The sequence below is a fragment of the Leptinotarsa decemlineata genome, unplaced genomic scaffold (assembly GCF_025532065.1).
Source record: "Leptinotarsa decemlineata unplaced genomic scaffold, Ldec_3_MD MMD2_tig00026336_RagTag_RagTag, whole genome shotgun sequence".
Taxonomy (NCBI): domain Eukaryota; kingdom Metazoa; phylum Arthropoda; class Insecta; order Coleoptera; family Chrysomelidae; genus Leptinotarsa; species Leptinotarsa decemlineata.
The window spans coordinates 2,975,590-2,991,480 of NW_027412692.1; the positions used below are offsets into that span (position 1 = coordinate 2,975,590).

General features: G+C 31.5%; 2 protein-coding genes across 2 annotated transcripts in view; both read right to left on the reverse strand.

Annotated features, from left to right (window-relative positions):
- Positions 1-632: 632 nt before the first annotated feature.
- Mp20 (muscle-specific protein 20 transgelin) lies at positions 633-7,948 on the reverse strand. The gene is made up of 3 exons (XM_023158468.2): positions 7,788-7,948; positions 5,679-5,890; positions 633-1,041 (listed from the first exon to the last, which is right to left on the reverse strand). The coding sequence occupies exons 1-3, from the start codon at positions 7,815-7,817 to the stop codon at positions 729-731; spliced, it is 555 nt and encodes a 184-aa protein (XP_023014236.1). The 5' UTR covers positions 7,818-7,948; the 3' UTR covers positions 633-728.
- A 3,339-nt stretch (positions 7,949-11,287) lies between these two features.
- LOC111503993 (uncharacterized) overlaps positions 11,288-15,891 on the reverse strand; it is a 108,801-nt gene continuing 104,197 nt past the window's right edge. Inside the window, exon 4 of the mRNA XM_023158457.2 lies at positions 11,288-13,377. Within this exon, the coding sequence (XP_023014225.2) occupies positions 13,106-13,377 (272 nt within the window). The 3' untranslated portion in view covers positions 11,288-13,105. The remainder of the gene's footprint in view (positions 13,378-15,891) is intronic.

Consider the following 15,891-nt stretch of genomic DNA (forward strand, 5'->3'; position numbering starts at 1 on the left):
GACAGTTGGAGGCATTATGTCAGAGGTCATTTCCAGAATGCTGTGACCTCTAGTGTCTACCAGTAGTCTAGCGTTCGATTGATTTGTGCAATTGGCGACGTACAAGTCTTTATGCAGTCCATCTAGCCTCTCTCTCCAGAAAAACGTGGAGAGGAGTTAAATCTATAGAGATATCCATGGCCACTGACTGTGTGGTATTGATGGCACCACAGAGCCTGTAGAGCCTTCGACCACCAGGCAATTACACCATAAGTGATCATTGGTCTGACAATCATCACTTATATCCAATGGATTTGTTCGGGACCCAAACCCAAAGCTTTACCAGAAATTCTTCGACATGTCCATAGGGACAGTCTGGATTTGTGTAAAACTTTCTCCAAGTAAGCGTTCCAGGTGAGTTATTATATTTACAATGAATTTGTATAATGTACTGTTACTTCATTTTAAAATCCAATTCTTAATTTTGTTCATATGAGCATAATAATCTCAAACTGTTTCACTAAGTATGAATGAACAGCAAAGTACTCTTTGACTTTCATAATTTCATCTTAATGAAAGCCTTTCCTACCAGTTTTCGCATAATATTATCTTCAAAGTGAATCATCAATACACACTACGACATCTACCAAACATAAATAAAATATATTTTATTGGTGTTTGTTTTAAGCATTATACAGATATTGACTTGAATAAAAAATTGTATTGAAAAACTTCAGTAAAGTGTTGGCTCATTTTCCAATGATGATTTTGCGGCTAGCACCGATGTTCTGTCCTGCTTGGGTGGCACCTTTGTTTTGGCCAGCTTGGAGACCAATAATGGTTTGACCGGCTTTGAGAGTCTCTTCGGAGAATTCTCTCTTGTTCTCCTGGGATGGTTTGGGTCCTAGGTAGGGTCCTTTCCATTCAGCGTGTCTGTAGGTTTCTCTGCCAAGAGCAAAGAGGGTGTTTGTTACTTGAGCGATGTCTTTCTTTTCCCAGAGATCGACTGTTTGGAAGACATCGATATCAGCTACACCGTAAGCCTTGATTGCTGCTTGAAAGCTGAAAAACAGAATCATAATCAATAACACTCCTTAAATATTCATACTATGATCTGATATTCAAGTTATTGAAGAGTTTTATACAGCACAATCTTGTTACAAATGTTACACCTCCATACTCAATGCTATCTCAATATTGAGGATGGCATATATTCATAGAAATGAATGAACTTTATGAATTAAAGATGAGTGAATTATCGTTCAAAATATTTGAAATTTGCTGACGATGGGTTGAATAGATCAAATTCACTGACTTATGGTTTAAAAAATTCTATACTAATATAAATGTGAAAATTTGTGATGATGAATGTATGTATGTATATTTATGACTCTATCACGCCTAAACGACTGAACGCATTTAGATGAAACTTCACATAAATACAGCTTATACATCAGAATAACATATAGGCTATAATTTACAAAGGTTTTGTGTAATTTTGTTCATGATGTAATGATAAGTATTGAGTAAGTCGGAAAAATTCTTGCTCCCTGAGAGCTATATTGGCGTGCGCTGCCTATACCGTTGGACTAACATAAAGATAATGTATCGTAATATTTATCTTATAAAAATTGATACAATTGTAGTTTTGAGTATTTAATATAGATGGACTTTGTCCTTTACACCAAGTAATTTGGACGAATCAGAATAAGATTAACTTGACGCAACGCAGTAAGCCATTACGCGTCGCTTCTACTGTAAGACGACGGGGGACGATACGCGGTGGTAGAGGGGCGGTCTAAGCAATGAAGCGCCATCACCGAGAACGTGACTCGAACGCAAGCAGACGCGTGAGGGCAGACGTCGTTGACGGTTGTGTTAGTTTTGCGAATTTCTTTATAGGGAACATAATTCGATTCTTGAAGCTATTCATTACTTGATGCAGTTGGCATATTTTTTTTAAAGACTGCATTTTCGAAGTTAAAATATGAATTACTAGCTGTGGCCCGCTCTTTTATCAACGTACAGCCGAAGCTACTGAACCTAGAATCTTGAAATATGCAGGTAGGTTATTTGTATAGCGTGAATAAGCACCAAGTAAGGGAATCAGGTATATCCACCCCCCAAGATGGAAAAATAGGGATGTAAAGATTGTATTTTTGAAGTTGGAAACTTGAAGTTTTGGGTTTTTGAAAAAATATCGTGACTATTTGTTTACAAAACGAAAATTAATATGGCAAACCAAATTCTACGCGGGCAAAACCGCGGCCAACAACTAGTAAATTATATTTCGAAGTTTTCTATCCCTTACATATTTCATTCGAGATGAATTCGTCACACTTGTTTGAATTTAAATAATGAAACTCACGTGATATGACAGGAACAAGATTGATTGAATGGATGTCAATAAGTTCATGAAGTTGCGGTAAGTTTGGGAGAGGAGAGAGAAATAATGAGTCAGATGGCTACCAGGCAGAAAATTATAAAAACTACCTTGAGTGTAAATCCATTGAACTTACCAGACAGTCTACAAACTATTCTGAACCTCATATATGACAAACAAGAAGTTTCTCCAAAACATGAATTACAGAACATCTAACAGATTCAAAAATCCAATAGTAAATGTCCACTGTTGAGGACCAATTCTCCACTGATTAATTGGCCTAGCCATCAATATTGATGTGATACAGATACAGATTCAGTTCTTGCATATACAATCATCAATACTACATCCTATTCAAACAATATATTCGAAGATATAATTTCGGTCATCAAAAACTTCACTAGTCGTAATTCTAAACAAGTGCAAGTAGAACATTAAAGTTGGACTTACGAAGACTCAGCAAATATTGTATAATGAGGATTTATCAGTTTTTTTGGTGTTGCTTTCTGGAAAAATTTTGAAAGAATGTCTCAAACAGAAACAATGAACGAAACTGCATGGAAGTTCTTTCCAGCTTCACTCATGAGGAGTTTCTGATAATCAACAAAAAAAAACGACCTGGTCTGGAATAATACTCACAAATACTCATATGTAGACTAAGTATCACAGGAAGCAGATATACCTGAACAGAACAATAAATTTGAATATTCATAAGACTGAGAGGTACCGAGCATATTATTGTAGTTTCGAATATGTGGAATAGGTTGTTTTGTTCTTATAGTGTAATACCCTCAAAAAAGTTTTGTATAATCATCAAGAATTCAGTATTCATTTGGATCTCCAAACCGAAGAAAATTTCAGTTTCAATTTATTTCGAATTCAATGAAATTTGTATACTGAAAAGCAATGTTTCTTTTATTTGATAACATGGATTGCAATGAATAGAGCTATTTATTTCTGAAAATTTCCCTTGACAAAGTGTGTCCACTGAAACCACGAAAAAAGTCAATGAACTGATGAACTGATGAAATTGAACTATCGAAAACCCATCAGCAAGACCATCAATACTAATTTCAACTCCGGGGTTATTTCTTACAAATACTTCTTAGAATACGACAAAATACAAACCTCAGCAGTGATTTTCCCGATATTGCTAACAGTGCGAGGAATTCAGGGAATGAGTTCAAAATAGACAAGGTTATAAATCAACTAAAAATACTGATGAACATCACTGATCTAAAGTTTCCAATATTTCGCAAAGCTTTGATTTAAATTTAGATACGTGTTCTAGAAGTTTTGATATTTGTAAAGCAAACGCGTGCCTCCAGAAATAGAATCCCGTCTGTTTCGTATCCAACATCAAATAAACAGGTTACAAAAGTTCGCTTTTCAAAGTATTTCTGAGTTTCTGACTGTTTGTGGTAAAGCACATGTTGGATGCGAATTACCTATTCCAGATACAAGATGAATTTATCAGGTGATAGAATATCGGTTTGTGAATCTCTAAGGTTGGTTTGTTTCTGGATGATTTCCAAAAGATAACAGGCGATTTGGGAAAGTATATGTGATACAAGAAGAGCATCCAAAATATATGTCAGCTCCAAATCTATGTGTTTAGTCTCTCATTTTTATTTTATAAAATTTGAGCTAAAATTAGAAGACGTATTTTTCTGATATAGCTGCTGGTATTCACTTGGATTTTATGAAAAACTAACAAAATTCATTTCTAGAAAAAAAAAACAAAAATTCTTCACTTAAAATGTTTTCATTCAATCTTCATGATCAAATCATGCAGTAGTAAAATAGTTTATCTATTTAGTCCTCTACTTGACGCTGAGCTCACCTTAAACATTGACAAAAACTTAACAGTTTTGTATACCGTGAATTCACACTTTTTGCTCCCATTCGTTTATTTCGAAGATTGCATGTGACATAGACTCAACATGAAGAAAAATTTGATTCAACATGGTGAAAACATCACGAGAAATCTTCATCAAATTGATATAAAAAATGTATTGTGTCGTCGTTTCTACTGATAGATGTCTATGATTGTTATATTGAAAAAATAGTGATATCATGCTTTATATCAACCGTTAGAAAATCACTCATGAATTGACTGGAATATTCCGAACCTAGAAATTAGAACAAGGGTAGGTAACCCTTAGGGAGGAATAGAGAATAGAGGTATATTCTTGGGAAAAGTTATATAAAAAATGTGACATAAAGTCGTTATTTGATTAATGAATTAAGTGCTTCATCCCATAATGTTACCCAGATTGGTGCTGAAGAGGTAATAAGCCAAGTGTATTATGCCGAAACATCGAATGTCCACCAGTGAGGATGACAGTGTTTCATATAAGTGAAATTTTACCTCTTTCATTTACTATATTGTGCATCAATCTTGTGAATGATAATGAAAAATGAGAAATGAAACATTTTACCACTTCCATAACACAGAAAGTTTCAATTCTCATTTTTCATGATAATCTCCTATCACATAGTAATGGCTACAACAATAAATTTACTGTGAATTTATATCTGATTCAATTCCATGAAGAATGTTGGTATTACAAACTGGATTCTCTATTGAAGAGTTATTTCAGATGCCTTCAGGAATATTAAACTGAAAATCAATTATGAATAATGGTATTGAACAAAAGATTATGGGTTTTGGAAAAAATAAAACCACAAAGAGTAAAAGCAGCTTGTGAAAGTGAAGTACTTCAAAATTTATCGTAATCAAGATTCGAAGAATTATACGATATGAATATTCCTGGGGTTTTATCCCAACAGCAAACCATTATTTTTAACACCTCGACACAAGTTTCAATCACCAAGTGATCATCGGCAATCACTTGGTGATTGACCAAAGGTGACTACACCAAAGGTTTGACACAGTGCATTACAAGTATATAATATAAGTCAGAACACTTGTGTTATGTGATTTTACCAAACCTTATGGTCTTCTGGACCATTGTAGTACAATTTTGGTCAAGAAGTTTATATCTTTAGTTGGCAGAAATATCATCACTTCCATCAGAAAAATTGTAGAAGAAAAATGAATGAAATAAAAAAGTTTGTTATTCCTAAGACTAAGACAAGGTCAAACCAACTTGTTCTGAAGCCCATAGATGACTTATCGATCAAAAATGGATTTCTGGATAATATCGAAGGTTTAGTTCCTTCAAATAAATACCAACACTTTTAGATAATAATGATTATAAGTATAATCTAGCCCCATTCTCTGGGCTATATTGAATATGTTGTGGGTTCTTCAATAGATAGTTTATGAATTAGTTAAAAAAAAATCTCTTACTTGTTGATGTTTTCCATCATCTTGAACTGTCCGCCAGATGTGTTGATTTTAGGTACTGATCCTGGGGCAAGTTTGTTGATAACTTGACAGAGAACAGTGCCATCACGAATGACATCTTCGTATAATTCACCTGGAGGGAATTTTGCGCCAAGGATTGTTTCAATCCATTCTTGAGCTTCTTTGTCTTGTTGTGGGTCGCGTTTGGATGCAAGCTAGAAAAATTATGATAAAATATTTGAAGAAGGGTTCATTCTTGGAACTCTCTTTGATATTTCTCGAACACGAGTGTTTAACGTGAAAATATATTCATGTAGTGGCCAAATTGTCTGATAAAACTTTTTAGGTTCTAGTACATTATTTCTAATTTTATTTCTGATTGTATTTATTCGATTTCGCCACAAAAAAATTGGAATCGAACTTTCGTAAAAAAAACAACTCAAAATTGAGAAAAATCAATGGGAAATTCATCATATAATTCAGAATCACTTTCACACATGGAATGCAGTTATGAAAATATTCGAAATCTTCTGGTTTTTGGTTTTTGTCAATAGAAATTGATAACACGAAATAAGATTCAGGATCAGGATCATCAAGATTATGACACCTCTAATCAAGATTTTTGTTTGTTTTTTCAAATCAGATCACTTTCGTTGAATGTATTCCTTTTCAAACTAAATGTCTTATTCAGGTAAATATTTTTTAACAATATTTTTATTAAAAAAGTTTTTTTTATGGTTGAAATAGGTATATGTTTCCACCTAAAAAATTGTATGAAGTTTGCATGATTTCAGAAATGATTACTGTTAATTTATCCGATTATCACTGGATATAAAATAATTTTCAGTGGAAGAATCCATTTTAACAATTTTTCTTTTCAATATCAAAAAATATATTGGGTTATTTTAACTATATACATTAGCTTTTTATTAATGTTTGGAATTCATCGATGTTTTGATCCAAGTTTTTTTTTCGCATTATTCAAAAATTCAGAAAATATAAATCAGTTAATGAAATATTTGCTGTGGAATTGAACGCCCAATAAATTGAAAGTTCAGGGATTCTTAAGAAGTTTGATTGAAAGGGGAATTTTCAGTGAATGTAATTTCAAAACACGAATTTGAAGTTGAATAATCTTAACATAATGGTATGCATTCTATCTATATGAGTTTACAATTGGGAATATTTTGACGTTATGTCAAATTTTTCATTTTTTTCAAAATATCTGTATTCTGTATTAAAAATTATTATTAAATTTATAGGGGTATATTTTTGGAACGAAATCAATTTTTTTGGAAAGAAAGGTTTTGACTTTCTACTTCTCTATCTTTTTACAAAACAAAATGTGAAAATCTTACAAAGAAAGGACGAGAGCAATTAATTTTAAAATAAACTCTTCACAAAGATATGTAGATCATGCATAAAGACAAGAGTCTTATGTCTTATTGCATATGTCATTATGGAATTGAATCAGATATCATTCACAGGAGGTAAAATTTACATGGAAAACTGTCATCCTCAATAGAAGACAAGTATCTTATTCTGAAACATCGATGTCCCTATTGTGGATGAAAATATGGAACACTTTAAGTGAGATTTTTTTTTCATATACTATAGTGTGTGGCAATCCTGTGAATATCTGAACAGTTCCATAACGAATGTTTGGAGAAGAAACTGAATAGGAGAAAGTTTTTTTGTATAATTCAATATTCATATGAAAGTAGTTGTTTCGAAAGTATTTTTTCTTTTCTGTAATTCAATGAAAGTAGTTATATGGAAGTAGTTGTTTCGAGAAGTTGAAAGTAGTTGTTTCTTCCAGTTTGTGTCTGAAAGTTACTTCTTTGCAGGAACTACACATTTTTGTATAGAGTTTATATTGAAATCAAGTGTGTTCGTCCTTTCCTTGGAAGATTCCCACATTTTTCTGTATGAAAATGGACAAGTAGAAAGTCAAAATTCTTCCTCACTCACCTGCGAAGTTCCTAACTTCCCACAGTTTTTCACATAATGCCACATATATTATAAATATGCCAATTATGAAATGAGTTTAAAAATTATTTTTAATCTACCCTGTACTTTCTCGCTAATTGCTACTCAGTAAAATCATCCTACCTTGGCGCGGACTTGACGTTCCAATGACATGTTTGTATATTTTTCGGCTCACTGGTGTATGAAATTTCAACACCTACAAAGAACTGAGGCCGATTGGCGTCCCGACGTTTATATATGAAAATACCAGGCGTCTTTTTTTCCAGTACATCCCACTATCTCGATACGTCATCTCAGAACGTAGCATTCGGATAATCCAACTAAATTTAGAAAATTATTCAGTTTCCATTATTATTGTATCACTGCGATAATGCAGTTTTACAGAGTGTTCTAAGATGTGATGTTCGAAATTTGTTCAACGAGTTTTGGAAAAAATTGAAGCTGACGACTCACATTAATTTTGTGTTGCGTTTTTCATTTGTGGTTATTAGTTTCATGGATTATTTTATACTCAAAAGTGAGTTTTCATGTCTAATAATTGTCAAAAAATCAGTGAGACCTCTAAAAATTTTCAAGATATTCAAGATGTCAAAATGGAATAAATAAAGGGGTATATTGTTCACTATTAAATTGACATGTTTGAATTGTTTTAAAGTTTCTCTTCATTCCTTCTCTCTTTCATTTATTGAAAAACTCTACAAAACACTTTCAACTACAAAATTATACTTTTTTATTACAATGATGAAATTTTTATAATTAATTAAATTTCATTTTTTTGGAGACTACTTCCTACCAGTTTTTTAGGTATATGACCTACCACAATCTGAAAAATAAATAAAGTTGAATCGACAGAAAATTTGCTGAGATGTAATAAAGACAAACTGAAAAGTTGACCCCGAAAAGTTTTACTCAGCTTTCGTTTTCAAAACCTGAAATTCACTTTGAAACTTTCGTCTCAATTTGTAAATAGCTTTGTTTATTTTTCAGGTTGCGAAAGGTAATTTACTAAAAAAAACAGTTAGAGTAATATAGATATTTCAATAAAGAAAGATCACTCATGATTTGAAAAAAAATGTTTCCAGAACATTGATTTTGATCAATTGGTGATCTGATAATTTTGTAGAGATTAATATTGAATATAAGATTGAAGAAGAAAATAACTGAGATTTACGACCGCTTTTGATTTATTGTCGAGTGAACTAAGAACTGAAAACATTGATATTTTGATGGGTATTTTTTAGGTTCGCCATCAAAATGAAATCTTTAATATCACAAATGAAAAATATGCGGTGCTTAATTGAAAAGGAAAAATTATACAAAATTGAATTTTGTGCAAAATAATCTCCTGAAATTGTAGACTATTTCAAAACCTAAAACTTAAAGAGGTCTACGTTCACTAGTGATCATGAAAAATAATTTTCCTCCCATAAAAGTTCACACCATTTTTTCTTTTGAACTTGGATAGGCTATTAAATCAATTAAAATATTCCTGATAGGGTCATGATATTTTCTATCCTTTGTAATAATAAACAGTCATCATTATTATCAATTTCTCATTTAGGAAGAAAAATTAAGATTCATTTTTTGAGAGTTCAGAAACATAGATTTTTTTAAATAAAGTAAGCGGTACAGATAGACAGTAATACTTTTTTTGCAACTGAAACTATTTGTAAGCTAATATGTAATAAGCAGGTTCTTTTCGAAACGTCATTCTGCAAATATATACGATTACTTCATTTGGCAATATATTCTATTGCATTCAACATTTTTCAAGGAATTCCAGTGAAAATTTTTGTATGAAAAGTTTCACGATTTAGTTCTTTGCTTTTTTATAGAAATTTTTCCACAGAAATACCACATCTCATCTACACTATTGAATGTAGGTATTCCAACAAAAAAATACTACCGTTGATTTCAAAAGAAGATATTTTCAGAACCATGGTATTTCAGGCTGGAAATGGGGTTTCATATAGAAAAAAAGTTTCAATGTTGTACTGCATATTTTCACCAAGGTGACTTTGCAATAAATATAGCGAAAATAATTTTTTTTGTAGTATAAAGAAATCAATACCAAAAAATTTGTTTTCATTTTCTTTGAAATATTTTTGTTTATGTGAAAAAATGGTCCATACAAAGGTAATAGACTTTCATATTTCCTCAAACTTTGTTCAATGGAGAGTCTAGTTTCGGTAGAAATCATAAAAAACCATTTTTCACCTTGAAAATTCACCTCATTTCATCCCACGCAGTGAACAAACTAGTTTCCTTTCTTCATAACTATTTTCATACTGTTATTGATTTTTTTCTCTTAAAAAATTACTCACATCGGTCTATATGGGATATAGTTTCATATACATTCAAATCAGTGTTGGCAATTTCGAATATTCACATTTGTGTAGCATATCAAAATATTCATATGAGTATTATATCTCTCAAATGAAATAATTTTTTTCATGAAACCACTTGCTCATGTTATTTCTCTGGATCGCTTTTTTATTTTTATTTTCATGAGATTTTATGAGAATTTCATATACAAGAATCTCTACTTACTTAGTTTTTTCATTTCAAAATATCGTTTCAGTAAAGATTTTCAATGGATATTATTTTGTTCAACTAATATTGCTTCAAAAATAATAAATTATTTTCGTTATTTTACTTTTGTTACGTTGTTCATTTCTGTTCGAATAATAAGATAAATAAGATTATTTATTTTCAAAACCGTGTAAAAAACAGAAAGAAATGATTTTCACTTTCATATTTTCCTTTATTCTTTGTCTTACCTCTCGAATCTAAAAAAAATAAAGAATATGTATACACTCTCATAAATAAATACCCAAGTTTCGATAATATTTATATTTAGATTTTTACACAAACTAATACATTAATGGACTAGAAGGTTTAATCTGAAATTCAAAAACAAATGTTTGGATTTTTCAGACATGTAATCGGACAGTCAAAAAATACACAGGTTATATACAAATTTACAAATTACAAATTTCAATCAGTAATTTTTAATTTAATGACGAAGTATGGCAAGTATACAATTTTTTCTAATATTTACAAAATACAATACACATTCGGTCGGATTCACAAATTCATTAGAAAACCTTGCGGTGACTGTATCAGGTAACAGAAACGTTGATGAATATTTTTTTGAAATATTTTTTCGGATATCTGAAGCGTTCATATCTCAAAAAAGGGCCTTGAGCCAATTTTATAACAATTTAGTATTTTGAATTTGGTTAGTTGTTATATGAAAGCTAATCAAAACAAAATCATCTCAATCACTCATATTTATCTCAGCTTTTGATAAATCTGTCAGATCTTCTCTTATTTCATTTTTTATCAAAATAATTAATTGGAAACTTCTTGAAAAAAGATAACTCTGGAAATTGTGTAATTGAAATTTGTAGATCATCATCAACCCTATGAATGATATCTGATTTAATTCCATTACGAATGTTTGGAATACAAACGGAATAAAAAGAAGGTTTTTCGTATAATTCATCGTTCACATAAAAGTATTTGTTTCGACAGTATTTTTATTTCATGTAAGTCAATGTTTATATGAAAATAGCTGTTTCGAGAGGAGGTTTTCCTTCCAGTTTGTGCCTGAAAGTTACTTCTTTGCATGATCTACACATCTTTATTTAGAGTTAATTTCTGAAATCGATTTCTTCCTTTCTTTCTTTGGAAGATTCCCACATTTTTTGAATCAAGATGGAGAAGTAGAAACCCAAAACCTTTTACAGCATGTTATCATATTAAACCACGCCGCCAATGCCATACAAATAAACTGCCGGCGTTCGGCAACCATTCAGACTTTAAGCTATTCGAAATGACTTTGTATATACTATGAATCTTGATTAGAATTATTTATCTGATCGGTCATAGTAATTTTTCCAGAATATAGAATGTTTGAGTCTAAAAGATAGTTGCTTGGGGAATCTACTGTGTAGCGAAACACGTGTTATAGTTTTGTAAACTGTACAGTAAAACCTCACAATAACTTGTTATTTGAATGGATTTTATTAGAAAGTTTCGATTTGGAGTTTCATCAGACAATTCCGTTCGTTCAGTAAAACTAATTATGACGTTCATATATGTTCGCCTCACCTACACTGTATAGTTATACAAAACTAGGTACTCAGTTTTCGTCTTAATATACCTACGTCGTATATGTAAAATTGATTTTGGGCTGTTAAAGCACAAAAAATACTTAGGAAGTTATTCCAATTGAAGAAGCCTCTGCAAATTTTATTTCTATATTGAATTTCAACTATTTTGTGAACTATATGATATAAGTGAGATTAGTGTTTTATGAAATTGATCTATGAGTTGATGTTCAAAGTAAATTTGCAATGAATTCTTTCTGGTGAAGTATCAATAATAATCATTAAGAAGTAACTTTCACTGAAATGAAGGAAATAATGGATATTTTCAATAAAAAAAAATTTATGATCAGAAAGTGAAAAATTTTTCCACGCCAGGAAAAAACAGTGTCTTTCGAAGCTCAATTGAGAGACAGTGTTTCGTTCTGGTGTGAGGAAAGTGCTTTCTTCATGTTCATTTCACGTCAAAGGTTCTCATGAGATCAAAAAAGTATTTCAGAAAAGTTTATTTATGTACGTCTTGAAATTTGGCATAAACTTGATAACAAGCTGTTAATTCATGACAATGTGTAAGAAGGAATGAAGGTTTCAATTGTCTAATCTTTCTCTTATTCTGGACCCATTGATTTCATAAAAAGTATACTGAGGAGTTCTCAAAAATAATTTAATCAACAGAGAGGACCATTTGGATAGAAATATTTAATAAATCATGAGTTTGGACTTACTCCTTATGGAAAATGATGGTGATTTAAATTCAGAGTGATAGAGGTGTTAACATTTACATACATTTATAGTCTAAACGTTCATTTTTCTTGTATTTAGCCCCGTTCAAGCCGTGAAAGTTTGAAACCAAACATTACCATAAGCTGCTAGAAATTTCGATTCCTTACATTCTTTAAAAAGTTATCAAGAGAAAATTTCCAAAATGATGTAATAATGACTGTTACATTTGGAAAAAAACATGTATTTGGTGTCTTGTTGTTGTTAAATGTACTGTATAATGTATAGTATTTCCAAATAATTCATATCACTCTCATAACAGCTTTTTTTTTCAATAGCACTTTTTTGTATAGGAATACAAGTCTTGAAATATATCAATGCTTCAGCTCTCTCTTCATCAATTTTCAAAGAACTATGCAGATACAGTAACCACGAACAGGCCATTATTCATTCAAAAAAATACACCAATCCAATAATATCCAACTTATCAACAGAACAAAATATATTCTAGTCGGATTCCGTATACTAATCGTATAATTCGAGGATATTTTCAAGTACACGAGACGGATTTTCCTATTTACACAATTGTTGAACACATAACTCTGTTTCTTAGAATAAATGATTTGTTGCGGTCGGTTTCAAGTGATCACCCAGTAGATACGATGCAGCACTTCCCGTAGCACCCAGAAGAGAGGTGAAAGGTGAAGACAACGCAGCCGCTGCTGCAGCGGCAGCGTGCGATCCGTGATGTGACTGAAGATGACTTGGTTGGGAGGACAAAACTTTATTCGCTTGATGTACCAGGAGGGCGGTGTTGCAGGACTGTGGACTCATTGAGGACCATTTGTTGTTGTTGGAGAGAAGTTCATCCGAGTGCTTAGCTGAAAAAGAAGCAGAGATTTATTGATGATCATATTCAAATAATGAACATTTATTTGTTTTTGAAAAATCACAATAGTTTTTACAGGGAATGTGTATGAGAAGTATCTATACATATATAACTTTAAAAGAAGCTGTTTCAGAATTGGTATAATTGATTACAAAAACAAACAAATTATGATATTGTGAATCAATACAGCATATATTTCTTAAGTGTTCATTTAAATTTTACTGTCTTGGAAAATTGTTAAATGCCATCAGTTTTTCATTGTATATAATCAATTTTTCGTAAAAAATGAATTATTTGGAATGCTGATTGGAGATATTTTGTTAATATATTATTGAACTGTCTTGTTTGATGAACATGTACATGTTCTCTAAATTCCATTGTGGAATATTTTTGTTCTTGGTAACGAATTGCAGAGAGATGCATACTTTCAATTTATGAATAGAATTGATGAAGATCAAACACTTTGGTTCATGTACCTAGATGAACCATATGATGAAAAATAAATATGAGGTTTAATTTTGAAAACTCCTTAATGATTTTGAATTTATCAAAAATCAGACGGAAAACTTTTTATGCACGACCGGCCATAAAGTAGCACTTTATCACCCGGATTAGCGGGCGTAAAGTAACACTTTAGCGCCCGTAGGGCGGATATAAAGAGGCGTGATTTGCTTTTGTGAACCTAGGCGTGTAGGTAATAATACTTATTACCAACACGCTGCGGTTCATGAAAGCCTATTTTACGCCCTTGATACATAAATAACTATTATGTTTCTGTACCACTTGGATCTTTACCTAACGTTACTGCAGTTTCGTCCTATGAGGACATGGAAGAAATAAAACTTTCTGTTTTTTTTCCACTTGTATTTGTAACGAACGTTAATGCAGTTTCTTCCTATAAGGAAATTTTCAAACGAATACAATTAAGTCTGAAGATGGTAGAGTTTATTGTATTCTTCTGAAAATGTACTTATACTTAGGACTGCAGTAACGTTTGTTACAAATACAAGTGGTAAAAAACAAAAAAATATGTGTTTCTCATTTATTATTATTATTAATGATGAATACAGTGATTTTTAATGCATAAATGAAAAATAAATTATCTTTAGATGCTTCGAATATAGTTTGTTATTTCATATTCCAAATAATTGGTGCCAATTTAAGTGTTGCGAATAATCATAAACCCCTCAGAGAGAATGATTTTCTTTCTCATTACGTTACAAAATAATTCATGGAAATCTATATTTACAATCTGAAAGAAAAACTCCCGAATGAATGAATCTATTCCATTGTGAAATTGGCCGCGGTGGTAGTGCGCCCGACTCACGATCGGAAGGCCGTGGGTTCGATTCCCGTCTCGACCAGATATTTTCCTCAAAAGAATTTATCTGGTTGAAGCTGGTATGATTCTGTAACCATGTTAGAAATCTGAGAGTTGTCATCTGAATTGGTCAATTTTCTGATAAAGAAATAACTGTGAAAATTTTTATAGTAGAAGATGGAAACATGTTCCATAAGATATACAAATGAAAGAAATTTATATGTAGTGACAAATTCAGCGGTAAGTTTGATGTGAAATAAAAAGAGAGAAAAATAAATAACGGATCACAAAGGTGAGTAAGCAGTGAGAATCTTATTTCAGAAATGTCAACAATATTCGTGAAAAAAAACAAGTATTACAAGCGATTCTTCCTCAGGCTCTGAAACCTGTTCCAAAGTCAACAATCACTAGTTTTATAGATATAGATTTGTCGTATATTCAGCTATTGTACTTATATTGTTTTTCTCCTTGTTTTTCATTTCTTCAGTTCTTTCCATAAAAAGTGGTGGAGCTGATATAAGGTTCATATATTTTACTTTCATTGTTATTTCTCAGTTGAAAATTAGATCATATATGTAGAAAGTGCACGATTTGGTAGATTTTAATGGTAATAACTACAAAATATTGGAAAGTATAAAAGAAGAAATCGAAGTTACTTGCATTTTTTTGGAAATCTCTGTCATATTCATAACTAGATTAACGATAACCTCTGGATATGCAATAACAACAATAATCTGGCAGTTGCAGGTCCACATCTATATTGGTACTGAACTCGAACAAAGTTGGATTGAATTCGAAGTAAAGGAGACTGTAGTTTCATGATGTGAAAAAAAAATAACAAAATCGTTGTTCCTCCATATTTTATAAACGAAATATTATGGAAAACATTGATTCCCTTATACAGTGCATTTCTTTAATGTCACCCTACCTTTTATTTTATGAATGGATCATTTCAAAAAATTTAAATTTGGGAAAATGAAATCAATGCATAAATACTTTATTTTGAAGTGAAATTGACAAATGAAACTTTCAAGATGGCGACTGGGCGCCATATGGGAAAAAAATTAAATGGAAAGGGGGGTTTTGTGACACATCTTTTCGAAGCTCCTGCTTCGAAAATGTCAACATCTTCAACTACTACAAAATGGCGAAACTTTCAATAATTGCCGGAATACATTGACATTT